General features: G+C 43.1%; 1 protein-coding gene across 2 annotated transcripts in view; it reads left to right on the top strand.

The window, feature by feature from the left end:
• The window catches only part of ZFAT (zinc finger and AT-hook domain containing), a 645246-nt gene that overhangs the window by 547780 nt on the left and 70900 nt on the right, over positions 1 to 26566 (top strand). For both annotated transcript variants that reach the window (XM_069220790.1, XM_069220791.1), the window contains exon 15: positions 24607 to 24737. In XM_069220790.1, coding sequence (XP_069076891.1) covers positions 24607 to 24737 — 131 coding nt within the window. The remainder of the gene's footprint in view (positions 1 to 24606; positions 24738 to 26566) is intronic.

Raw genomic sequence — 26566 nt, 5'->3', positions numbered from 1 at the left:
TCCGTGACACCCGACTCTGCTGATGTGCCTGTGGCCCTCTGGTGTGACCCCGATGCTGCAAAGTCACCTCATCACATCATGACTGGCTGGACTCATCAACCCTGCCGGATCATTGCCGGATCGCAATGAACCGATGCCAGGTCACCAATGCCTCCGTAAGGAACCAGCGCCTCACCTCCCCTGCGTAGCAGTAAGGAACTGATACTTCACCTCTTGCTTAGTAGTACAAAGCAGACACCGCACCGGCTCCAGCGACACCTCACCTCCCTGACTCCATGCTACATCTTTGACTCTGCCTCGTTTCTAAGGTACTGTACCTGGGGTCCATGTGACTCCGGCGCCGCACTCCCTCGCGAGTGGTGTCAGACTGTTGGGAATGACTCCAACGTGATAGCACCAGTTGGAGACACTGTGTTTCTAAGTGCTTTTATTGGGATTTAATCTTTTAAAATTTGTATCTTCACTTGTGCATGTTGGATTTTTGTTGTTTTGGTCTTGTTGTAAATAGATAAATATTGGCTATTTTCCTAAACTGGTGTGGTGTCCATTTGTAGTGTTTTTACTATGTTACTGTGTGTGGGTACAAATTCTTAACACATTGCCTCTGAGATAATCCTTACACCCTGTTCACCCAGCTGAGAAAGAATGTACTTTTTTTTTTTTTTTACATGTGCACAGAATATATTCAAAGATTGGTATTGGGTGCCCACAGTAGGATCAGACCCATGCATCTAGAAGATCTAGGATTCTTTTCAGTCTCCGATCATGCCCCAGTAGTGTAAGGTTGTTGTTTATCTGATGGATTTTAAAAAGGTGTCCCTGGGCATTTTGACATCTAAACCACAGTATCTGTGTATTGGAACTGAATAAACAAATTGAGGAACATTTTAGATTGAAAGACGCAGGGGGTCGACATGGGTATACTCAGGGATGCCTGCAAAACCGTCCTGAGTGAAAAATGTATAGCAGCTTCAGCTGATCAGAGGTGAAACTGGCCGTTGAGAAGACTTACACTGGAAAATGATCCCAAGGTGACAGAGGAATGCCACAAGGATAGGGGTTTACTTAAGGCATTAGGAGAAACTGTGGTGTTTGAGGGTTAGATAGATAAGTGGCTCAAATCACAGTCCAAGGGAGCGTTCTCAGACACAAAGAATGTTTCACTGAGAAATCCAATAAAACCGAGAAAGTATCCACTTTCACATTGGGAGATGGCAAGTGACCTAAACAAAACAACTTGATTTTATAACTTTTTTATCAACTTGTACAGAGAAAATTTCTAACGTCTAAAGCATTTAAATCTTTTGTAGGTATGTACGCTAATTCAGCATACTCAAACCATGCTAGAACAAGCAATATCTGTGACAGATGTTGTAAGAAATCGGGTTATTACTTAAGGGGCCTAATAAATATGCCAAACACGAAGCTATGTATTACACGTCTTGATTCCTCTGCGTGTAACCACAGACTCAACATTCTAAACCTGCATTCACTTCAGCACGTTCTAACTCCCACGTCATCACTTTATGGAGTCTTTCAAGAGCCAAAAATGTTCTGTCAATCACACTCGCACAACACCACATCTCCCCGTCTGTTAAATAAATAATTACAATTATATGCACAATCATAACTCTTTAATAAGCCGGCTTGGTGCTTTGATTACTCGCCCCCATTGCGGAAACGGGAAATCAGCAACAAGAATGTCTGCCTTGGCAATGCAGGAGCAACAGCGGCCTAAGATTTTCCAATAGTCTTTTCTGAAACAGTCTCTGCGTTGATATCATTATCTGACGAGTGATGAGCCATTTGTCTGAAATGCGAGGAATCTCACATGGGTTTTCCAGGATGTTGGGTAGTCACCATGTGTCCTTTGCTGGTTACAACATTGAATGGCTCAGTATCAAATGGAGCATCAGCTTTACATTTGCTTGGCTGATGGATGAGCACTCGAGCTCCTCTTAAAAAAACAATGTCTTTTGCATGTCGCCTTTTGTCAGCATAGGCCTTCATTTTCTTTTTCTGACCGAAGTCTTTTGTACATGTCTCTTCATCAGTTCTTGATCTTATGTTGGTCCATTGAGGTAACATGGTCGTCATTGCTCTCCTGAACATCAACATTGCAGGGCTTTTACCTGTGGTTGAGTGAGGAGTTGAATGGTAAGCTCGTAGGGTAGCATTCAAAATAGTCTTGAGGCCGAGCTTTTCAAATGCAGCACGCTTAACAGATTTCTTTAATGTACTCATGAAATCTTCAACAATGCCATTAGTCTGTAGCCAAAGAAGGGTGCTCTTCTGATGCTTCACATTAAGCAGATTGTGAAATTTTCTGAATTCTCGACTATTAAAAGTAGGCCATTGTCAGATTTTAAAATTGCAGGAATGCCACAAAGATGTCACCTAATCTCTCCATGACTCTTTCCTGAGTGGTAGAAGAGAGATCTTCTGTTAATGGAAAACGTGAATATTCATCCACAGTCACCATCAAATGATGTCCATTGTCAAGTGGATTGAAAATGTCAACAGCCATATTTAAGGGGCGTTGAGAAGTTTTCAGTGACAGGCAGTTGCATAAATGACAGGCCTTCAACTCTCTTTCAACTCTCTCATCAAGATGAGGAATCCAGACTCAATCTCGGAGAGCTTGTTTTGTTGCCATGATTCCATGAAATCCTCCAAGGGCTACTTCAATTATCTGTTGTGGCAGACTCTCCAGAATGACAGTTCTCAAACATCTAATGGTAATACATTATTGGGTTATGTACAGCTCATCTTTGACATTTTTCAATTTCTGGTATTCGCTGTCACTAGTAAGAGGTTGAGTATGCTTGTTCCATGACTGATGTTTTTCAGTTTTAACGTGTCTCTATCTTGACTCATGCCAGTGACAATTTGCTCCAACGAAATGGCAAGTGATGTGTTTGATTTCAAGATGAAGTTGATGTAGGCCTCAGTTGTCTTACATGGAGTACCTTGACAATGTATAGGCACGCTTGGAGAGACAGTCGACAGGGTTTTGATCTTTCCTTGGACGATACACAATTGTGTAATTGTACTCTTGTAATCGTTGACCCCCACGTTCAATGCATGGAGGTATCTTTGTCTTTGGATTGCCAAAGATGGTCAGCAATGCTTGATGATTGGTCACAAACTTGAGAGATTTTCCATATAGGAACACGTGGAAATGTTCACAAGCCCACACCACTGCTAAACATTCTTTTTCAGGTTGGGAATAATCACGTTCAGTCTGGGACAAACTTTTGCTTGCATACCCTACAGTATGTCTCCACACACGCCAAATGTTGATTCTGCACTTCAGTGAAGGCACATGTGGCATGCACGAGCAGTTTGCGAGGTCAATCGCAAACTCTCTGGGAGACTGTTGCTACTCTTCAGGTTACTAACTCCCTATCATGTCACCAGTTGTAGTGTCTTCCCCAATTTGGGTACCCGCCAATAAATATGTCATGCACAGACCTATGTACTACACACCTTTTTTCATCTGTGTGTAACCATAAACTCAACATTCTAAACCTGCATTCACTTCACCACATTCTATCACCCACGTCATCACTCTACGGAGTCTTTCAGGAGCCAAAAGGGTTCCATCTTTCACACTCACCCAACACTACAATACCCACTTCAGGTAATAAACACAGTTGTTCTCAGGGTAAACCCTTAAAGGTGGTAAATGAACCCGACCTCAACTTCCAGGTAAACTATAGCACAGATCATACAGGCAATGTGTAAATTATTTATTCAATACTAAAGTCGAAATGCAAAACAATAAAAATCTGAAAATGAATTTGAAAACGACAGTAAAATGTAGTACATAAAATGACACCAAAATAACAGAAATTCTATAAGTGGAACCAGAGATGTGAATTTTTTAAGTTTTAAGAGGGGATAGCACCAAGAAGCACAAAGTTCCAATGATAGGCCATGGTGCGGCAGAACAGGACATAGGCTCAATTTGATGCTGACCGCAATGGAGCTTGTGTCTAATACACAAAGTAGGTTTGTCCTGGTCAAAAAAATTACGTTCTGACTTTAGACCGTCAAGTCCCAACCCACCACAGGAGTACAGTTCTAGAGCCCCTCAGGGGAGGGACTTAGAGACTCACAGGGTGTCAGGTAGATTCAAGTCCATCTACCTATTAGCTGACCAATTGCAAGAAAGGTCTCTCGGAGCTTGTTGTATCCCTGTAGCTTGAGCAGGAGATCAACCTTATGAGTCTTAAAGTGCAATTCTTTGTCCTGGGTAAAAGAGGGAGAACGGGTCCAGTCTTCTAGGTTCTTTTCAGGTATAAAACAGCAGGTTCAGTCCTTCTCTGATCTTCCAGAGGTCTAGGAGTGCTCTTGTGGGTGCCTTGAGATGCTACATTCATGCCTGTTACAAACTTGTTGGTGGGAATGACCTCTGGGCATGCCTTAACCAATGGGGCAAATGTTCCTAAGGCTACCCCTACCCACTTTGAACATTTTCAGGCGGTCTGAAGTCTTTGGCAATACTAAACCTGGACTCTGAGGACTAGAGAGAGTGTGTGTGGGGAGTGTACTATGATAATCCTAGTGTTCCTCCACATCTAACACTAAAATCCAGTTTGAGACAGTCCCTGTAACTACAACAACTTGAGAGAGAGAGAGGAGTCTGGTAGAACAAAGTTGAGTTTACAGCAACCAGACAGGGGATACACATGACTTGATTTGGCATCCTGTCTTCCTCCCTTGAATTGTGCTCTAAACGTTGTATGTACACACAGCAGACTTGTCAAACATGCTTTGATGCTGTAATGTTATTACACTATTATTGGGACCTCTCTGGCTGGCGAGACAAAAGAAAGGTCCCGCCGAGTGCCACCTAACATTTGCTTGCAACAGGAGAGGCCTCTTTGATGTGTGCCCAAAGTGTCATATGAAAAACCCCAGCAGATCTGTCAAGGAAGATTTGGTATTCAGGCAGGATTTGACAGTTTAATGTCAAAAAGGATCCTCACAGCCCTACACTGCATAGTCTGTCCAGGTCAGATAGGTCACCTCTGCCAATTTAGGTCAGCCTAGAGCAAGGTCAAACCTCATTCATGCCTATTCAAATGCTAATTACTGACTGCAAGAAGTGGGAGAGCAAAATGCAGAATTAGCTTCCAGGATTCAGGGATGGGTAAAGGTACCTTTCTAATAGTCCCCTTTCCAAAATATTTATTATAAATCTGACTTCACCAGGGCTTCTATCAAATATTTCAAAAAGTCCACAAGTTAAATTTGTATCTGTTTCCTAGCAGGAGATGCATTCATTGCACTTAACATTGTATCCCACTGCTTTCCTATGAGAAAAGCCAACTCATCTACAGTGAAAATAGCTTTTAGAGTTTTTTTTCACTATAAGGGCATTTTTAGCTTTGAACTTTCACATATCCTACTTTAAAATACCAGGCACCCTTCCTTATGAGCAGTAAGGCCTACTTAGTAGTGAAGATTTAGGTGTGTCAAAGGGGCTTATTTTGACAGGTCAAATTTGCAGTTTCAAAACTGCACAGCAAGGCAATAACGGTAGCCCTAGGGGCAGGAATTACAGTGCTACTACTGTGGGTGGCACAATGAGTGTGGCTGCCCACTAATAGCCTTTAATTCACAGGTCCTAAGTACACTTTGTACAGTATAGTAGAAACCTATGAGTAGATTAAATGTGCCAATCAGGTGTATACTAATTTTACCCTGTTGAAAGAAAGAGCACATGTACTTTGCCACTGGTTAGCAGGGGTAAAGCGCACAGAGTTCTATAGCCAGCAAAAATGGCGATCAGCAAAAAGGCAAAAAGAAATCGGGGTGATCCTGCAGAAAGCTCAGATTTCCAACCTAAGTGGAGAAAATAATAACAAATGTACCATCTAATATGTCTCCAGGCACTTGTGGCATTAATGATACATTTTATGTATGCTTCTATTCCCTTGTGGCCCTCTATTTTCAGAGGCCTTTAAATCCCTTTACGGCTTGGGCTCAATCATGCCATCTATGAAAGAAGCAAATATAACCCAAATTTTGAAGGTGCAAAAAGTTGATATGTTAATTTTTCCATTTGATATCCATCAATGTGAGGCCTGCCCTTTTCAGAATAAGCAGAAAACTGTACTTAAGCTGGGCAAAGACAGCGTAAAGCAGAGAGAAAATCTTCGACTTACTGGAAGACTTGGTTCAAGAAAGCATAGATGTATACATCCTTTGTGAATGTCCGCAAGGGCATCTTGGAGTTAGCTTGTCTTTATCGGCTTGCCAGAGATGCCATAACTTTCTGTGTGCGGAGGTAGAGAATGATCTTCTTAAACCAGGACAAGCACTTTGTTCTGCTGAGTTATTCTAATGAGAGGCCACACGAGAAACTACTCTCTTGGTACTAAGACAGCTTAGCTAAACACAGTAAGTGGAGAATTGGAGAACACAGGCTGGTTCCACCTTTTCATGCAAGGAAATTCTGAAACACTGTTATAATGTGGCAGATGCTTTTAATATTTTGTTTATTAATCCCTTTTATTGCCACTATTTTGTTTATAGTTACAAACAATATATATTATTTGTACAATACCAGGATGTTGGATTTAATACAGTTATAAAATATATTCATAGTGTTTTTTTTAAATATTAATGATGCAAAAAATGTTTAGACCCTGTTAACAAATATTCTAGTGAGTCTTGCAGGCCCGATCGTTGTCCAGAATGAATTAAGTACTTACCCGTAATTCTTATGACTCCGAATACACTATTTCTCATACCAATACTTACTCGCACAAGAAGTTTCACCTCTATCGAGGCCCATGTACCTTAGCCAGAACCAATAAAAAAGGCTCTGGCCAACCCTCTCCCTACTTCCTAATCTCCCATCATCTTCCACCCATCTGGTGATAAAAAGGTATGGAGCCCAGAAAAAGTCCTGTACATTCCCATGCTCAAAACCAAGGGGGAAGGTTGTGATCCATGAAGGAACAGGGAGGGTGTGACGTAAGTATTGGTACAAGAAATAGGGTGTTTGGAGTAATAAGAATTACAGGTAAGTAAAGAATCCATTTCTTGTTCCAATACTTACTCATGTGAGGATATACCAAAGCATATCCAGAACAACCCGAATCCCTTGAAGAATAATGCCACAAGACCCTGGGTCAAGCGCTGCCCGTCCTTTAGGGCAGAGATGCCACGCCCCCCCCACCTTTTCCCCCTCCTGAAGAGTGTCTGGCAGGTTGGACATAGGTCAGCCTGACAGGCACTCTTCATGTTCATGTCATGCAGCCAGGAGCAGACATGTGCGAGCTGAACTTTGCTGGGCTGAGAAGGTCACAGCTCCTATGGGTGTGACCTCCTTGGCTCAGCAAAGGTGCCTCGAGGCCCTCCCCCGGGTGACGAGGAAAGCGTCACCCATTGACTTCGACCTGGGCGCTTCAGGTTCAAGCCCTGAAGCGCCCAGGGCGAGTGTCAATCAGAGACACTTCGTCACAGAGTGGGGTGGGGTCAGCAGTCTCACTGACCCCATCCCACTCCGTGATGAGGCTGGAACTGCTGCCTTCTGTTGAAGGCAGCTGTCCCAACCCTCCTGGGACCTCCGAGGCTGAAGGTAAGTGTGTGTGTGTGTGTGTGTGTGATCTTTTAAAACAAATGTTTGCATGTTTGAATGTTATAAGTGTTGTTAATGTATGTGCGTACGTGTGTGTAAGAATGAGAGTGTGTGTGCTTCCCGTCTGCCCCCTCCCTTCTAAAGCTGCCGGCCGCCACTGCCCTGGGTACTACTGAAACAAAACTTGAGACCCGATGGTCAAGAAATCATTCACATCCAATCTGTAATGCGTGACAAGGTGAGAGGGAGAAACCCAAGTGGCCATCTGACAAATGTCCAAAATGTAAACACCTTGAGCATCCTCACTTGAAGCTGCCATGCCCCTCATGGACTGTCCCTGGACATCACTCAGCATGTTGAGAACCTTGAGAACCAAAACGCGGAGAAATCAAAGAGCAAATCCAGGAACTCAGAGTGGGGGTAGAGGCTTTCAGGCCATGACTAAAACACATATGTTCACAAAGAGACTCTCACACTGATGAAAATCCTTGGTGCAAGGCAGACAAATCATCACAGCCCATAACACATCCAATATCTGTAAGGCTTTGTCTCCAGTATTAGCAGGCTCTGTGAAGAAAAAAGACAGTAAAGTTATCTCCTGGTGCCCGTGAAAAGAGGAAACAACCTTTAGGGAGAAAGCCAGAACCGAAGCACAGGACCAGCCTGTAAGACAGAATCCGCAAGTAGAGAGGTCTGAGAGACAGAGACTCCAGCTCTCCCAACCTCCAAGCAGAAGTGATGGCGACCAAGAAGAAAAGTTTCAAAGAAAGAAACTTTAAACACACACTGTCCAGGGGCTCAGAAGGAGTAGACTGAAGGGCCCGAAGGACTAACGGCAAATCCCAAGCAGAGGCCTCAGTATGAACATGAGGTTTTAATAAAGAAAACCCATTAAGAAGGCAGGAACCCAAAGGAAGCAGTTCATGTACACCAAAAGACGAGCAAATCGCCCTAATAGCAGCCCATTTTACCCTCAAAGTAGAAACTGCCAAACCGTTCTGGAAGCCCTCCTGTAGAATCTGAAAGACCCAGGAGGCAGAACAAGTAGCAGGATCTAAAGATCTTTTCCTTGCACCACTGAAACGAAGACCAATAATGAGCTAAGCCTTCCTAGTTTACTCTTTCCAAGACTGCTGAATGGAGGCTGCCGCCAGTGAGGAAAGACCATGTAACATTAAATCCCACCCTTCAAGAGCCATACAATCAGAAACAACCATCGACAAGTGGCTGGGGAAAGAAGGGGCATGCAAAGGGGTATATGGGTGGAACCAGAGGATCTCTTCTGATGCTACTACTATCAGCCGCAACAGAGGAAACCAACCCATCCATGGCCAAAAGGGGATGAACAGAATGAGACACACTGATTCTTTCCAAAGTCTGGCCAAAAGCGTGGGAAGAAGAGGGAACAGAGGAAAACCATACAGAGGTATCTGTGGCCAGGGCTGGGACACAGCATCCACTCCTAACACCCCGGCTCTGGGGATCTAGAAAAAAACCTGGGAAGGAGGGAATTCTTTGCAGAGGCAAGCAGGTTGGCTTGAGGAGTGCCGAACTGTTGACACAGTTGAGTGAAAATACAAGGTGCCAGACAGAAGTCGAGGGCAGAAGGGAAAAAAATTGCAGAGCCTATCTGTCTGCACATTGTCCTTCCCTCGAATATACCTCCAGAGATGGACAGGAGGTGAGATTCTGCCCAACTCCCCACCTGAAATGCAAGAGAGGCCAGAGACAAAGACTCCGTCTGTTGACATAAGACTTGGCAACAGTGTTGTCCGTCCTCACCAAAACCACCTGATTGTGGATCAAGGGGAAAAATGCAGTAGAGCCAGAAAAATCGCCTTCAACTCTCTCCAATTTGAAGATGCTCTCCTGAGGAGACAACTGCCCCTGAACCGTGAGGCTGCCTAAAGTATCTCCCCACCCCAGTCTGCTGGCATCGGTAGTAATAACTGGAAGGGCAGGAGGGAGTCCTCTGGCCAAATTCACAGGGTCGAGCCACCACTGTAGCAAGTGCCAAATACATGGGGAGATGGGTACCAGAAAATCCAAAGGATGAAGGCCCAGATTCCAATGAGAGAGCAGATGGCGTATCAGAGGACCCAAGTGCAGCCGAGTACAAGGGACGACAAAGATTCTGGATACCTGGAAGAAAAAGTAAAGACAATTTACAAATCAATCTAGAAAGCAGCAAGAGTCGAACATGTGTGGCATCAAAACTTATATAACTTGTGACCCTCAAGATGCAGCTAGTCTCGAGCAGTCACAACATCCCTGTTACCTGCGCCGGGTCCAGACCAAGCCCACAGCCACCTGGAAACTGGCCCGATGAACTGCAGATCCTGTGTAGGGGTAATTCACAAGCAGGCCAAAGTCCTCCAGAGTCTTGCACACCAGTACAATCTGAGATTAAAGCACGGATAGCACATGATGATGGTGTAGCCCATCGTCCAGGTAGGGATGAACCATCACCCCAAGTCCATGAAGATAAGCCACCAGATCGGCCACACCTTGGTGAGCACTCTGGGGGAGGTTGCAAGGCTGAAGGGAATGACCCTGAACTGCCATTGTGCGTCGCCCACACAGAAATGAAGAAACCATTGATGGGACTGGGCAGTGGGAATCGGTGGATATTCATCCCTCAAGTTCAAGGAGGCCAGCCATTTGCCTGGGCGAATAAGAGAGATAATGTGTTGCATAGTGTCTATTTTGTAACGAGGCTTCTTCAGGAAACGGTTCAGATGATTGAGACTGAAAATTAGTCTGACCTTCCCTGCAGGTTACGGAACCAGGAAGAACTTAAATTTAAAACCTTTCCCCTGCATGTTTTTGCCAAGTCGGAAGAGAAAAGGCAAGGTGACCTCCCACCGGGAGGGTGGAATAGTCAGTAACGTTTCCCTGCCTTGGGCGCAGGTGGAGGCTGAGGCTTGGAAAAAGAGCAAGCAGGCTAAGAGGAAGTGCTGCACTACAGGGAAAAGCTTTGTCCTGTGCCCTAGGCCCTGTGCTCACAACAGAAAGCACGCCAGGCCCAGAAGTGAGGCCAGCAGAAGAAAACAGACCCCCAGGCACGGCACATTATAGGGAACCTCACGGTGAGGAGCCATCAACTGTAACTATCGGCTACCGCAGCAGATCACACTGGGCACCAGAATTAGAAGAGGCACCGACCAGAGCCTCCAGGCACCGCGCGCCAGTCACTCTGTAGCACATGGTGCAAAACACCGTGAACAAGTGTTACCAACAGTGCCGTATCCACAGGCTGCCCAGCAACCACGGAGGGAGGCACGGCAGCAAGAAAACGGAAGGAGATTTGGGAGATGTGGGTTACCCAGAGGTCTTCAAAGAGCAGGCGGTAAGCACACCAGTGCAGTCCCGATATACAGAGGGTAGACAATAAATAAAGGAAGGCCAAACCTTCCAACCCCCAAGGAAACCGCCACAGAATCAAAACCCCAAGTCCAGGCACAGTGCACAGCACCAGTCTTACCAGGGAGACACGAAAAATGGGGTGCCAGCAATCCATCCCCAAGAGCTTACCGCATGGAACGGCTCTAATGCCATACATTGACTAGGAGCAGACAAAGAAAACAGGACATTTTCTGGGCTCCATACTTTTTATCACCAGATTGGTGCAAGGTGATAGGAGATTGGGGGGGGGTTGCGCAGAGCCTTTTTGATTGGTTCTGGCTAAGGCACGTGGGCCTGGGCAGAGGTGGAACACCTCATAGGAGTAAAAATGGGGTTGAGGAGGTAATGCACCATTCTCATGTAATGCACAGGTGTTTAATGGGTTACAGTAGACCAGATTTAGTTTTTCAAGTTGGTAAATTGGCATTGAGCTTGCACTTTCACCTGAGGTCTTGAAAACCTATTCCCAGGCTGTATTGTATATTATAGCTACAGAAAACGTAGCAATATAACTTGTCTGTCAGTATTTATACGCGAGAGACAGATCTTTGACAGTATTTAAAGGGTGCTACCATGATTCTTTCAGCAGTACATGTCGCGAAGGCATTCAGCCAGCTTGACTTCTTATTATGATATGATCTGGAAAAAGCGGGACTGAGTGACATAATGAAAACATATATGTGGCTAGTTGTGCTAGTTTGGTAGCAAGAGTGTTGATAAAAGAGGAAACAGAGTTGTTTTTCTTTTCCTAGGGACATAAAACATGTCTGACCCCTTCACTGTTCATGGCTCAAACAATTAGGCACATACAGTGAATTGGGGGATGTCTTCTGAGGGTACTTCCCAAAACATACACTTGTTTGCCAGTTATCATGTTAACTCTTACAAACCATAGAAGTCTATTTCAGAAATCCTATAGGCATTGAAGAACATGGTGTTAGCTCAGCTTTCAAAGTAAATTTAGAAAAAGCAAAAATCATAGATATCTTGTTAAACTCTGACTCTTAGGAATACTTAGAAACAAACTTACCTGTTGTGATGGGACAATGTAACATCTACGAGTCTTAATCACCCCAACAATTGAAGAACTGCATAGAGCAAACTGTCCACCATGACTGAGTAATATTAGAAACAAATCTAACCAGATGGCAACCGTTATTTATATCTTGGATGGGTAGGGTGGACGCATTAAAAATGAATATCTTACCCACATTATTATTATTTTTCCTGGCACTCCCAGTTAGAACCCAAATCGAAACATATAACATTTAAACACACATCAATTATATTGAGCAGTGGGAAGACTTACAATATCTACAACGCTAACGAGTGCCACTAAAATGGAAGGATGCTGGCATTAGTTAATATAGAGCACCTACCATAGGTGATTCGTATATTGTTACACAAATGAGACTAGCTTTCAAATGCTCATTGAAAGAAATCGAGAACTACTGGTCCAACATGAAAACGGCCTTACTGGACAGGTCAGTGTGGGAAACCCTAAGCAGCACAGGATGGAGGTGAGGAATCTGAGATTGTGCACCCGCTCATGGATGTGTGTGGCAAATGGTCCAAATAAAAGTCAGACTGACTACTTTTCCATCCCTCTTCACCCTGGTACAGCATAACCTGGACTTTGGCCTGACATTTTCAGGGGAAGGCTGTCAAACCTTCAGGGACAGCTTTCATCATGGTAACATTTAAAACTTCAATACCTGTAAAAAAAACAAGCTGGATAAATCAGAGACCCAATTACCTGCCACTCTGATAATGGGTGTTATCTCTAATTATAAAGGAAACAGGTATAAAAGACATCACACCAAGTGAAAGATTATTCATGGCATTATTAGATATATAAGCCATACCAACTTTGGAAATATCCACAACCTAATCTTTTAAAGCATTATTACTAAAATGTACTAACATTTATTTTCTACAGTCCAACATTTTTTTGCCTTTTTTTTTTTTAAGTAAGTTGGAAAACTGCTGCTGAGGCTGATGTCGTAGTATCATTGACATAGATAGATACCGGCAGTGTACAAAACCGTTTAACACAACGTAAGTTAATGTACAATTGTATACAAACTCAATTAAACTAAAATGGATGTATGCTAACACAGAGGGTACGTTTTGAAGACGATTAGGAATGAGAAGGTGTAAAATACATATATGATGGCTTTGTCCTAAGTTGCAAATTTATTAGAAAGATATATTTATACCAGCTAAGCAGGTCATTGCCGCCAGTTGGAAAATAACTGCTCCCTTAATGGAGGTTGATTGGTCAGGGAGGTAGTGTCCTGAAAAATGATAGCAAGAGCGAAAAGTTTTGTGAACTATAGAAACCCCTTTACTGACTAGATACAATGTGGATCACAATGCCTGACATGCCAGAATGTTTCAGACATTGATAACTTATTGGAACCCCTACAAAGGAGGCTTGATGACCTTAAATTAAGTCAGGGTTACCTCGTGTAATATGAAATACTTTATTTAGTGATTTAAAGTATAGTATTGATCTCTTTGGTGTGCAGTTGTCATCACCATGTTGTTCTTCCTTTATTTTTCTTGTTTCAGTTGAGGGGATGGGGAGAATTCTGGTACCACAGAAACTGCACCACATCTGGGGGGGTGTACTTTTGTTTGACATATGTATGGTCTTTTTATTTCTTTTTGTGTTGTCCCACAATTAAAGCAATACAGTACAAAGTTTTTTTTAATTGCATTTTCAAATAGATCTCACCTTTATTAACTCTCAGTTGCAAAGCTAATAGGCATGGATTTTTTAGAAGTGCTTTCTGCACTACGTGGACAATAAACCCTTGATTTCCCTGATCCCCAATCTGTGGATAGATTCACCACACTGATCAAGTTATCACCCCATCTCACTGGTCAATGTGGATGTCAGTTTCCTGGCAAAGATACTGACATATAGACTGTACATGGTGGTCCCATCATCTATCCATGAAGGATGAAGGGGTTCATTTTGTTTTATTTTTTTTACATTTTGTTTTAGAAAACCTTCAAGAGACCAGCACAGAACTCTGTAGCACTTACTTTGGCAGTATAGCAATTCACCAGAGGTAGCCTTTGTACTTTTTCTCAGTGCAGGAAGAGTGTAGCTATATTTTGGGATACTTCAAGGGGCAGGGCTGGAACAAAATCTCGTCCCTAGAGTAAAATATCTGTATAATGGCCAGCCATGAGTGATTAGCCCACTGAAGACTTTTGATATAGAATTATAGATGAGCAACAGTGAATAACAGGGATGGTTTTCACCTCGGGATTCGGAGTGACATCAAGTAGGACACAAGAGCGAAGCATCTTAAAAAGAAAAAGATCCCCGACATTTAATTTGTACCCATCTATAAATGTATGGTATGTATGGCCCCCAAAATCATTTGCGCCTGCTTTAAAGTACTAAGCAGGGACAAAGAAGTAATGTGGGAGCCATACATAAAACGGCTTCTCTTCCAAATGTTAAAAAGAACTTTGCTGCCTCCCACTTCCCTGTCTGCCGTCCCAACCTTCTGCCGAAGCTATGCTATGGCCAGTGTGCTCTGACAGGCTCTGAGACAGCCCTGTTAGAGCAGCCTGGAATTCCCTTATGGCATAGCTACAGTGGGAAATAAACTTGGATTGACACTGTTGCCATGCAGTCAATAACCACATTTAGAATATGATATTCATGACAGATGTTTCCAGTGGATGCTGTACATAACATATAGCTATAACAGTGAATTACTGGGATGTTTTTCACTGAGGGGTTCTGAAAGACATTAAATAGACAAAGAGAACAAAGCTTGAGTCATTGATGATGTCACTCTGAACCCCGATGTCAAAAACATCTATTCGCTTTTTACTCATCTATAATTTTTGGGTTATATATCGACCCCAAAATCACCTGCCCCTGCTTTCAAAGTGCTACGCAGGGGAGAGGAGTAATGGGAAAACCAAACATAATATGGCCACGCCTTGGCCCAAAAGTGGAAAATAATACCTTACCTACCATCCTTAGCCAACCCTCACCACCTTCCTTGCCTTCTCTCCCCTTCCTGCAACCGATCTTCTGCTTTCAATAGCAGACAAGTACGCTGAGCAGCACTGACAAGGCCTCAGGTAATCCTGTCCGACTAGCCTGGAAGGGCTGTATGAAGTAGCAACAGTAGGTAACAAATGTTATCAACTGCCTGCTCACTCATCTCTTTTCTCTCCCTCTGCTCTCTTCTTCTGTTGTTCTTTCAGCACTTCACATGTTCACAATCACCCTCACAATCCTTCACCCTTTTTTTCCAATCCACTATACCTTGCTCATCCGCTTTCCTCATATATACTCCATTCCAATTCTTCCTTCCCTGGGCTGCCCTCTCTTTCTCACTTTGACCTCAACGCCCTCTTCTCCATCCCCAGCTGATCACTCCATCTCTGTTTTGTTTCTCAACTCACGTTCTCCCCTCTCTTTCCAACCTTACGCCCTCTTCCCCTCTCACGCTTGTTCTGTCCTCTATCTGATGCTCACTTTCACACCCTGTAGCTCCTGCTCCAAATTAATTATGTCCCTTGCTTCTCCTCTCTGGTCCTCATTTCTCACTCCCTCTCATCCTTGTCTGTTTCACTCCTTCTCTGCCTTACTCGTCCTCTCCCATTCTGTTGTTCCCCTAGTTATCTTGCTGTCTTCCCTGATCCTCCACCTTTATCTCCCTATGATGTATCTCGTCCAACTTTTGATTTGTCGGAGTAATTCTCTGTAAGACAATGACGTTACTGCGGTTCCATGTAGAATGTATCATACTACTCAGTGTTCTGCCCCATATAAAGCTGTTAAATAAATAATAAATGAATAAATTGGCTATTACTTTTTGAGTCTTCGTTCATGGTTTTTGCCATGCTGTCCTTTCATGTGGACTAGCTCCAGGCAGAGATATGTAGCAGGCTCAGAGCACACTTCCCTTGGATACGACCATTGTTTGAGCTATGAAGAGCCTCTAGTATGGTGATCTGGAAGGTGCTGAATGTGAAGCTCTGCTGTGGTAATACCACAGGATTTGACCCTTAGTCTGTAGTAATAAACGTCACTCTAGGTTTATTTCTTCACTTGCTCCAAATAACATGTTTTATTAGTCCAGATTTATTTTCACTGGCATGGCATAAATCATCCTCTTTCTCGTGAGGACACTCTCTTATGCTTTGGTCAGAGGGATATCTTAGCTGTTAATTTGAGGATCCTAAGCTGATTTATGAATTAATGCAGGATTCACGAATCCAGTGCAAAAAATAAAAGTGCATCGTTGGGTGGGTACAGTTTTTCTCCCATCTTGCATGGCGGATTTGTGAGCCTGCAGCGGATTTGCTGATTCACTGTGCACTTATTGGCTTTCCATTACAGAAGAATTTATGTTGCATCTGTCATTATTCAACACTTTCAATCAATACTTCTACTATCTGCCAATAGGAAAAGGGCTAGGGTCTCTCAGTTCATGAAACTTGTGTATCTTGGGAAACTGAAATTTAATTCAACTACTGCTTGAAGTAAGTCTCCTATACACAAAGAGTTCATGCTGACTTGGCACCTTTCTCCAATAGAGCAATCTGCTCATTAAAATGAGTCTGGCTTTGCTCTAGTGGAGGGGTCAGGACCCAGACCGGTTTTACTTTGCTATGACTACAATAAAATGCACACTAAATAGAAATTAGGCTAGAAATGGCCTTCATAAGAGAACACGCATTAGGATCTAATCCGTGCTAAAACAACCTGTAATTGCCAGAGCAGACTGACACTGTCATCCAACATGTGACCTAAAAGGGATGCTTGCTCAAACTCATCGCTCAACACAAGGCAAGCTACATACTCAGAAAAAGAGAGTGGATTGATTCCATAGAGCAAAGGAAGGATGAGTTCTCAGCACTCAGGTATGGAATGGAACTAGGCCCAACAGCAGTTTCTAGAACAGTTAAAGGCTTGATCCCAGATCAATTCAGCTTTTAGATGTTATGAGCCACTTTGATGGAAGTACACAGAGCAAAGATGTGTACTAAATACTGTTCCGCAGTCATAGGTAATGCAGAAACCTGTTGCAAACAGCCAGTGACATTACTTCAGCTTTGTGGTATAATCTTCCGAAGGATATATAAGTGATCCAAGGGTAAGTAATGATTCTAGGAGAAACAAGCATTGCCAAAGCTAATAGCTTCTGCCTTTTAATGTCCCAATACATGTAAACAAGCCCAGGCGTTCACAAAGGCTGTTCACATGTGCTGCATGCACAAATGCTGATTATTACAATACGTTTATTGGCTTTGCCGGGGCTGGGAAAGGTTGCTTTCTTTACAGAATGCATATAGGAGATAAAGATCTGAATGTGACAAACAGCACGATGATTGAGTGTACTTTACAAATGTCAAATAATACCATATGCATGCCGATGGGAACACTTTATAGAAGGCAGAATGATACAGCAAACAGTCAATAATATGAGGTGGGAGCGATATCCCTTTGGGTGGAGCAAAAGTACACACTATGTATATGTTGTAGAATTGGTAAAAATATATATTCAAACAGCTGTACTGTCTCGCCAGACCTAAAAAAAAAAGGTCTGAAGAGCTATGTAGAAAGCTACAAAGCATTAGAGACACAGGTTCTCATCAACACCTATGGGGAGAGAAATTAAACTGGCAAGGGTGCACATCCATATGGGAAATGGTAAGAAAGTCATTTGTAAGATCATAAGTAGTGCATGGTGGAGGAATGGGTTATGGTTAGTTTACTGAAATAACTGAATAATTTCAGTGGTTTTTAGGTTTTGTTTTATAACCATAACTGCAGTTTAACAATTGCGTTTCTAAGGTTCTTTTAAATGTACATTAAGGCCTTCCTGGACTTTGTACTTTGAGAAGTATTGATTCAGGTTGTCTACAGTACCCTACGAAACATAACCTTTTCCTCCTACAGGCATAAGGGTTTGAACCAAAACCTGTTATACTGTCCCAGACTTTGAGTCCCTTAAAAGCTCAAGTAGAATAGTCAGTCCCTCTCCTCAGGATTCCATAAGTTCAGGGTAGCTGTATGACTGTTCCTCTCTTGAAAGTAGACTATATGTCAAAAAGGTCTGATGCATCCGTCCCTTCCAGCCATGAACAACTTGATCTAGAGTTGGCTCAGCCTGCTCCACTTCAGGGCTCAGGTCAAGGCCTGCTAATATCCAGGCTTCTTTCTCAGTTGAGAATGATGCCTTTGGGACTAAAGTAATAATGTGAAAACTATGGAGACTACTCTGGCTCTTCTATCTCCCCTCTTGCTTTCAAATCTCAACAACGAAGGGCAAATTATTCTTGGTGGATACAGAGCCATCTGGGACTTGCCCTCTGACACTTTGCTTTTGCCTGTGTAGATGCCTCACACAAACCTGTGCAGTAGGACCAGGGCTGGCAGAAGCTGCAGTTGATCTGTCCCCTGGGACTTTGTCTCTCAAGAGACCATGGTCAGACCAACGCCATCTTTCCAGTGGTGAGGGCCTGTCAGGATTTCAAGGCCAGGGCCTCCTTTGAGTCACTCCGTCACCACCCAACATTTCAACATTTGCAGGGTAAAAGCCACGTCTATCCCCTAGGCCTCAGTAAAGGCTATGAAGCTTGAATTACCTTCTTGTTGCCCTGTACTTCTACTGTCACCACTGGATACAATCATCATCAATGCCTTAATGGTCCTGGTTAATATGGCTGCTGTCAGAGCTGGTCGTGGACTTGCCACAAGATGGAAGAGTGTCCCCAATTTTTAAAAATGAGACAGAGACATGGAATATGAGTAACAGAGTCACCATAAACATAGCGCTAGCTTTTTAAATAATTTGTCTAATGCCCATACCTTGCACTGCACAAAAAAGTAAAAGAGCCTTATGGGGAATGAAAAACCCCACTGTGCTTATTCTGTATATTGTCCTGTCTCATTTGAAATCACTGTAAATAATTGGAAATTCTTCTGCAGTTTTATGTTTCCTTTTTCTTTCCTCTGGTCATTACCACGTGAAAGCTCCATTTTCATAAGTACCAGTAGGCAATCCAAATTAAGAACTGTGTATATTGCTGGAAAACAAAGTTTGGAAATATTTCTCGTTGGCACTCTTTATTTTAAAGGCAATAAATTCAAAATATTCCATGTACACTACTTAGTAATCTCCTGTCACTCTTGTGATCCATGCTGTGCTTACAACAGTGGTTACTGCTGTGGTCCTTTGCTTGCTTGTTTAGTCTTTGTTATGATGACAGCTGTTGTTATCTCTACCATAGTAGAAGCTGTGATCTTAGCTGTTATTGTTTCTGGGGTGGAAGTTGTTGTCACTGTTTTTGTCTCTGTTCTGCTTTTAATTATTATTGTAGCTACTTTCACTTCTGTGGTAGCATCTTTGATTGCAACAGTTATGGCTAATATTGCTGCCTATCATATTGCTGAAGTCCCAACTCTGATTGAGGCTGTTGTTGCTGCTATGGTGCCAGGTGTTGTCACTGCTGCTGGTCCTTCTTTGTGGCATCTGTTTTCCTTGCTGTAGTTGATGTCGTGGAGCCATATTTAGGCACCACACCAGTGCGCTGATGTCTGTTAGTTTGTACCACCTTACCAACCTAAAAAAAAAAAACTTTTCTCAGAAAGACAGTGTGATGGGGTGTTTCCCCTGAAAGCAGCAGGCTTACTGGACCTGCAGGAAGCAGATGTCAGTCAAGGATCCACATGGTGTCTGTCTTTGGTATCTTGGATCCAAGCACAACTTGAAGTTGTGCCATAATTGCTCCCTGATGCATCTGAAGGCCACAAGGCAGTGAATGGCAAAGAATTATATTGCTGAGCAGAAGAAGCTATACCGTTCACGCTCCATGTTGCAGACCCATTTCCCACTTAAAGTCACAGCTGTTTTCCCCCTCAAAGTTCTAATCTAGGTCCCTGTCCTTGATTTAGTGAAGGGAAAAGTCCAGGAACAAATTCCAATAGAAGCACAAGAAGTCCAGATGAGAGAACTTTCCTGTTGCTCCCACTCCATGTAGGGGATTATGCGGTCAGCATTCTAAGGTCCAGGCTCCATGTAGATCATCTGATTCCAGCCCTGCTCTACAGTTAGAGCAGTTGTGTGTCCAGCTTCCTAGATCATCTGCAAACCAATAGCAAGAAGATGCCTTCAAAGAGCTGTTGCTACACATCTGGGCAATGCTGGGGCCCCCTGTATTGTCTTCAGGTCCACATACCCACTGGGCCCCCTGTCAAACTTCTGCCGGAAGACACTTTCCCCGGAACTGACCGAACCAGTTTGCTCCCCTGCTCAGTCTCACACTTGCACTAGGTCATGTTTCCATGTCTTTGCTGAAGACTACTTGTGTCCCAACAGCTTCATTACATGTTTTAGAGACGTCCTGAATGAATCTAAGATTGGCACCGATCTTGGATCCAGAGCCATGTTCAGCTAAACCAAACCAATGTCTCTCTGTGAGTTTACAAACACTTAGACAGTGGTGCTTGAGGTTCTTCTACCAGTGCTGTGCCTCACTTTCGTTGCCAGTATATTCAGTGCATCAAGGCATTTTTCATCCTTGACTAAGATATGCAAGAAATTTCTTAGGCACATGGGGATGGTGAGGAAGAGGCTGACAACTTAACAGTGGACTTAACCTAAATATCTAAGATGCAGTCTTAAATGGAAGTTGACTGTTCATTGAGGACATAGCCCAAAGAAATCCTTTTTTTGCTATGTTTTTACAGACAGCAACAGAGATCCTAAAGCTTCAGTTGTCTACTGTAGAAACTAAGGCTTACACACTGACTGAAATTTTGCAAGCTGGTCCTTCATCTTTGAAGCATGTATTTCCTATTTTTGCAAGTTGGTCCTTCATCTTTGGAGCTTGTATTTCCTTTCAATGAATATCTGGCTGGGCCATGGGAAAAGCCCTCTTGGCACTGTAGGTAAATTGCACCATAGACTTGTTCCGGGTGACTCATCTTCTTTCACCTGTAAGTCTTGTGGTGCAAGCTTTGACCTTCAAGGCAAACCTGAAAGCACATCAATGCACTTGGTAAGAGGGTATTCTCTTCCTCTAGCCTGGCCTTACTCTCCTTGAATAAACTTAGCAGATACAACCTCTGGGATATGGCTACAGTTTCTTCTGGGAAATGCAGGTATGTTCAGACTGTTTGGACACATGGTTGAGTCAATTCTGGAGTGGTTCAGTGATAACCTTGCTATGGCTGGTTCCTTGGTCATGCTAGCTAATCATGCCATTTCCCTTGGCTACTCCTGAAGTTCAGTGTTGCTCCCGGTCCCTTGGTATTACCAAGACAGTCCACCCCAGGCAAATCTCACTGATTCTTCTTCAGAGAGTTCCTTGTTGCCTGTAGGGTGTAAAATATGTTTTATTTGCCAACTAATGTGCAGTCACTTTGAACCAGTGGTTCATGCAGGTTGTCAGCCGAAGTGACGCTCTTCCCTTTCTGTCAACCCTGCCTTGCCACCCCCCTCCCAGTTCCTCTTGTTTTCTCACAAACCTTGGAAAAACATGCCTTGCTACTTACCAAAGAATTTCAGTTGTTACTGGACAAAAGGGTAATAGAGAATGCGGCCAAGGAGTAGAAAAACAGTGTGGCCTACTTCTGCTATTTCCTGATGCCTAAAAAGAATGGCAGCCTCAGGCCAATTTTGGACCTTCAATTCCTGAACACTTTACTTTTGGATAACAAAATGCATACCTTGGCTCAGGTTCTATTCGCTCTAATGCTGGGTGGCTGGTTGGTGACCTTGGACTTTCAAGACCCGTACTTCATGTGCCCATCCTTGAGTCTGACAGGTGTCTCCTCCAATTTGTTATGTGTAGGGGGACACACTTTCAGTTTGCTGCTCTTCCGTTTGGGCTCACTTCTGTCCTATGCAGGAGGGTCTGCTGTCCCAGAAACAGTGCAAAATTATTTATCCTTCACAATCTGCACCTTAATACATCGAGATTGAGCAGAATTGTTGAGTCACTTTGAGCTTTCCATGGAGGTTGTGAACATCATCCCAGCAGAACACCATCCATCCATGAAATCTGTTTACTCTGGACATTTGTTGAAGTGTGTGGCCTGGTGCGAGGACTGTCAGTTTATTTCCTTCTTTTGCAGGCAAGTGTCTTGTCTTTGGCCCAGCAAGGCTTTGCCATGGGCATTGTTAAAGGTTATTTGTCAGCCCTCGCTGCTTTCCTAAGTCTGCCTCATCAGCCCCCCGTTTAAGTCACCAGTTGTGATGTGTATTGTAGATGGGATTATATACATGTTACATTCTGAGGCTTTCATTTTTCTGGCTTGGGATCTTATCTTGTTCCTAAACATCTTGATGTGCACTCCTTTTGAACCCAGGCACAGCTGTTCATTGAGACTTATTACCCCTAAGACTATGTCCTCATTGCTGCATTATTGAGCTGCAGGCGCTGCCAGTACAACTACGATACGCCACCATTTTTTGGTTCGAGCTTGTGCTTAACACCTAGGCATCCTTTTTAAGTAAGGTGGTGTCACCTGTCTATGTGGGGCCCTCCATCACACTCACTGCTTTTTTTCTCTCCAACACATCCCTGTAAAGAGGAAAGAGTGTTTTGGTTGGACATCAAGAGAGTTGTTAACTTTTACACTGACCGAACCAAGTAGCACTGAGTGGACCAACATTTGGTGTGTTTGTCTGGTATGAAGAAGCGAAATGTGGTCCAGAAACGGACCCTATCCAGATGGATTGCCCTCTGCATAAAAATGTGCAATGCCTTGGCCAAGAGGGAGCCTCCTGCATGCCTTGGGCTAATTTTACATGAGCTAAGTCGACAACAACGGCCTTTGCCAGGAGTGTTTCAGTATTGGACATCTGCCAGGCAGGTACAAGGGTGTCCATCCACATCTTCCCCAGGCATTGCTGCCTTGAATCGCAGGTTTGTAGAGAGAGACATTTTGCCCGCTTAGTCCTGCAGGATTTCCTGTTGTGAAATCCACTCAGACCTTCTACCTTTTTAAAGGTAGTGCTTTGATATGTATTCAAAAGGTGAGGAACCTGCAGTTAGAAATGTCCATCAGAAGAACAAGTTACCTAACTTTAGTATCTCTCTTTGTGGTGGATACTCCGTTTAATCACAGATTCTTCACCCTGCCCAACTCTCCCCCTTGTGAGGCGCGGACTAAAATGTTTAATAAGGGTCTGTGTGTATGTATGTGTGTGCTTGTGTGCGTGTGTGTCTATGTGTGTGTCGTCTAGTGCATGCACTAAAAAAGGTGAGCATAGACAATTCAGGCCCAGTCAAAAATTAAAATGTCAAAACATATTTTCATACCAGGTACTATGCATCCATTGCTTTTTCAAGGTACATGGCTGAATTTCAAGGACAAATATCCTAAGCACAAATTACCCTGCTAAGCAGTTCCATTATGAGCTTCATTTTCGCGGGCGGAGTACATGCTTTGTGCAAATGTTGGGCAGAGTATAAAATTTAATTTGCACTTTTACTGTGCTAAGAAGCGCAGGAATCTTTTGTACACCGTGTAGCTCTTCCTACTTACAATTGAAATTAAACCGGTTCAGTGAGCAATATCGTAAAAAAAGTTACATTTCTGCATGCAAACTGTACATTGAATGTCCAAGTGAGCCTCTTTGTAGTACTGACATTTTGAGATAAAATTGTGAGTTCTTTGCCGAACTGCGACTGTGAAACCGAATGGACAGTATCAAATGGCATTTGAACACCGTGCAAAAGAGTTGCAAATTATTTTACATGCTGTGGGCACTTGTGCAAAAGTACATACAGATCTCGGTGCTTTCTTTGACAGCGAATATTCCGCTAACGAAATCTCCTAGCTGTTATTGTTTGTTAAAGCCGCATATATTGATTGTATGTGCTAGTCCGATGAAAGATATGCAAATATCTATACATTTTAGTGGCATTCCGAGCCAAACAATCATTTGCTCATCAGGATAAACTCACTATGTTTCAGGCAAAACGGCATAGTTCATGAAGAAACAAAAAAAATACCTTGGTAGTCTTTAGTTGCCAAAAAGCAAAAATAGGAGTCATTTATCACCCTATTATATTAACAAATTCCCTTTGTCCATCTGGAGAGTACGGGATAGAGTAGTTGCTTAATGCCATAACAGAGTTGCAGATGGTGAAACAGATGGCATTTGCAAATAAGCAGTGTACCAAACAGAGGTTCTCAATAACAAGTCCAGAGTCTATTACTGAAAATCTCCAATAAAACTAACCCTTGCTGCAGTCCTCCTAATACATTGTTTGCAAGCCGTAAGTACTTGTGCGTGTGATGCCCAACCACCATGAAGGGTTAAATAACTATCCATCATTTAATACATACTTGTCCACTGTTTTATCAAAAAAATGCCTAGGAAAATGGACAACTAAGATATGCTAGCAAAGCCTTCAGAACAGTTTTGGGGTAAGAATAAAAGTAGCTGAGAAGTAATACCTTTTGATTAAGGCATTGAAGAGCATAAGGATTACAGGCAAGAGTCCCTCTATTGGTGGCGCTATTTAATGCGCCAAGCGGCACAAGATTGCTCTACTTCTGCTGTATCACTTGTGTAACCATTTGCCTTTTTCTTTGCAAGGTGATAGACCTGACCCTACTACTGTAAACATCCTCCAGCAGATCATCGACTTGGGCACCGAGCCACAGGACGCGGCAGCTGTTGCCTCAGTGGTGTCCATGGCACCTGGAACAGTCACATTGGTGGGGCAGGTGAGCAGCATTTTTTGTTTTCTTCCTTCCCTGTCAGTTTGTGTTCTTCTTGGCATCCTGTTGCGAAGGTGCTGAAGCCAATGACGTTAGTTTTCCCCTTAAGTGGTTGTCCATAGACATACAGTTTCCATCTCCCTATCTAAACCCTTGACACATATTATCTAGTTTTGTTGTAAAATGTTAGCTTTCCAGGTTATTATCGTTTCAGATATTCTCTGTTCCTGCGTTACAACGGCAGAATACTTGTCATATGTGACATATCTTCTGCTTCAATTTCTTTTTTTTCTGTGCCAGGTGTGTCAGAAGTACTGAAATAGTTCTTTGACAGTGTATACATTCGTTTTTTAGATTTATAGGTTGTATGATGGTAGGCGATTCTCACAACAGTGGTTTCTGCAAAATCAGAGAGGCGGTGGAGCTTTATCTTTAGCTAGCAGCTTGTAGATACACAAAATATTCACTTAGAATTAAAATCAACAATGATGTGATGAGCAGTGCTCTACCAAATTGTCTCTCTACATAAACAAAACGACGCCTGGCTTCAGGCATCTCTACAGGTGTGGACACATTTGGTTGATGACATTTAACCTTGACACAGCATGGAAGGCATAGGGGTTCAACTGACAACAAAATGGCCTCAGTTGCCATACTGAAGGGGTCACGTAGAAATTCACTGGTAACAGGACAGCTGCTAAAATCTAGTGGATGTCTTGTTGACTAGGCTTTTGGTTCCCACAACTGATTTATGTGTGGGGTAATCCCTGTTTTCAATGGCAGAACATCCGCCATTTCCACGATGTCAACATTATGCCATCACGCCCGCACCACAGGTCTATGCCTAAAGAGCGTCGGAAGACCCACCCTATTTATAGCATACCTTCCTATGCTTTCCTGATCACGCCTTGGCATTCTGTGCAGGGAAAAACAGCAATAATGGAGCAAAAATGTCTTCAGCACACAGAGAAAATATCCAGAGCCCACAGGGACATGTCTTTTTTGTTTCTATATTGGCAGGAGCTTTTTCAGACAAACTTTGTCACCGCACAGCTGGGACCTCTAAATTGGCAGGCTGCAACTAGAGAAGCAGACAAGGTTGTACCTTAGCTGCTCATTGGCTTGCCAGCAAGGCCACTGAGCTCTAAATGAACTCCTAAGTTAGTATACAGTTGGTGTTCATGAGACAAAGTATTCTTGCAGGTCAAATTGTCCCTTCCAAAATCAGGGAGATGCCCCTGGAGTTGGTGCACCCGAGTCACACCACTTCGCAGAACCCCCCTGTGCTTATCTCTCCAATAAAAACATAACACCATGTACCAGAGCAAACCTCACTTCCGCAGTAGGCATTGGCCATGAAATGAGAGTTGATTCCCAGACTAAAATAATCTTATTGGGCTGCCTCAGATTGTCACTCTTCCTTCTTACGAAAACTGTAGTTTAATTTTCTTTTTTTTAAGGCATTGACGTTTATTTTCTCTCTCTTTTGATTTGCTAACAGAAAATGCTACATTTTTACTCACACCACAGTGATTGTGCAAATACTATTTTCAATGTAAGAATAGACTATTAAGACACCTTGATTTAATGGGGGATTTTGAAGCCTTTTCTTTTCTCCTAGGGATGCTGCCAGTTTTATTTCTTTTTTTTTAACACTGTATTTATTATTTTATTGCTGTACCATACAAAGGATGCCAAACAGTCTCCCGATCTTGGAAGATACATCAAGGCACTGGCGAATAAGTGTTGCGGTGTCGTCAAATGGAACATACAATATGACAACAGTTAATAACAATCATTTACAATGTAACGGGTCTCGCGTTTGCTCATGTTAG

Source organism: Pleurodeles waltl, chromosome 2_2, assembly GCF_031143425.1.
Source record: "Pleurodeles waltl isolate 20211129_DDA chromosome 2_2, aPleWal1.hap1.20221129, whole genome shotgun sequence".
Taxonomy (NCBI): Eukaryota; Metazoa; Chordata; class Amphibia; order Caudata; family Salamandridae; genus Pleurodeles; species Pleurodeles waltl.
Note: the sequence above shows the minus strand (reverse complement) of the source record. Positions and strands in the feature narration are given on the sequence as shown.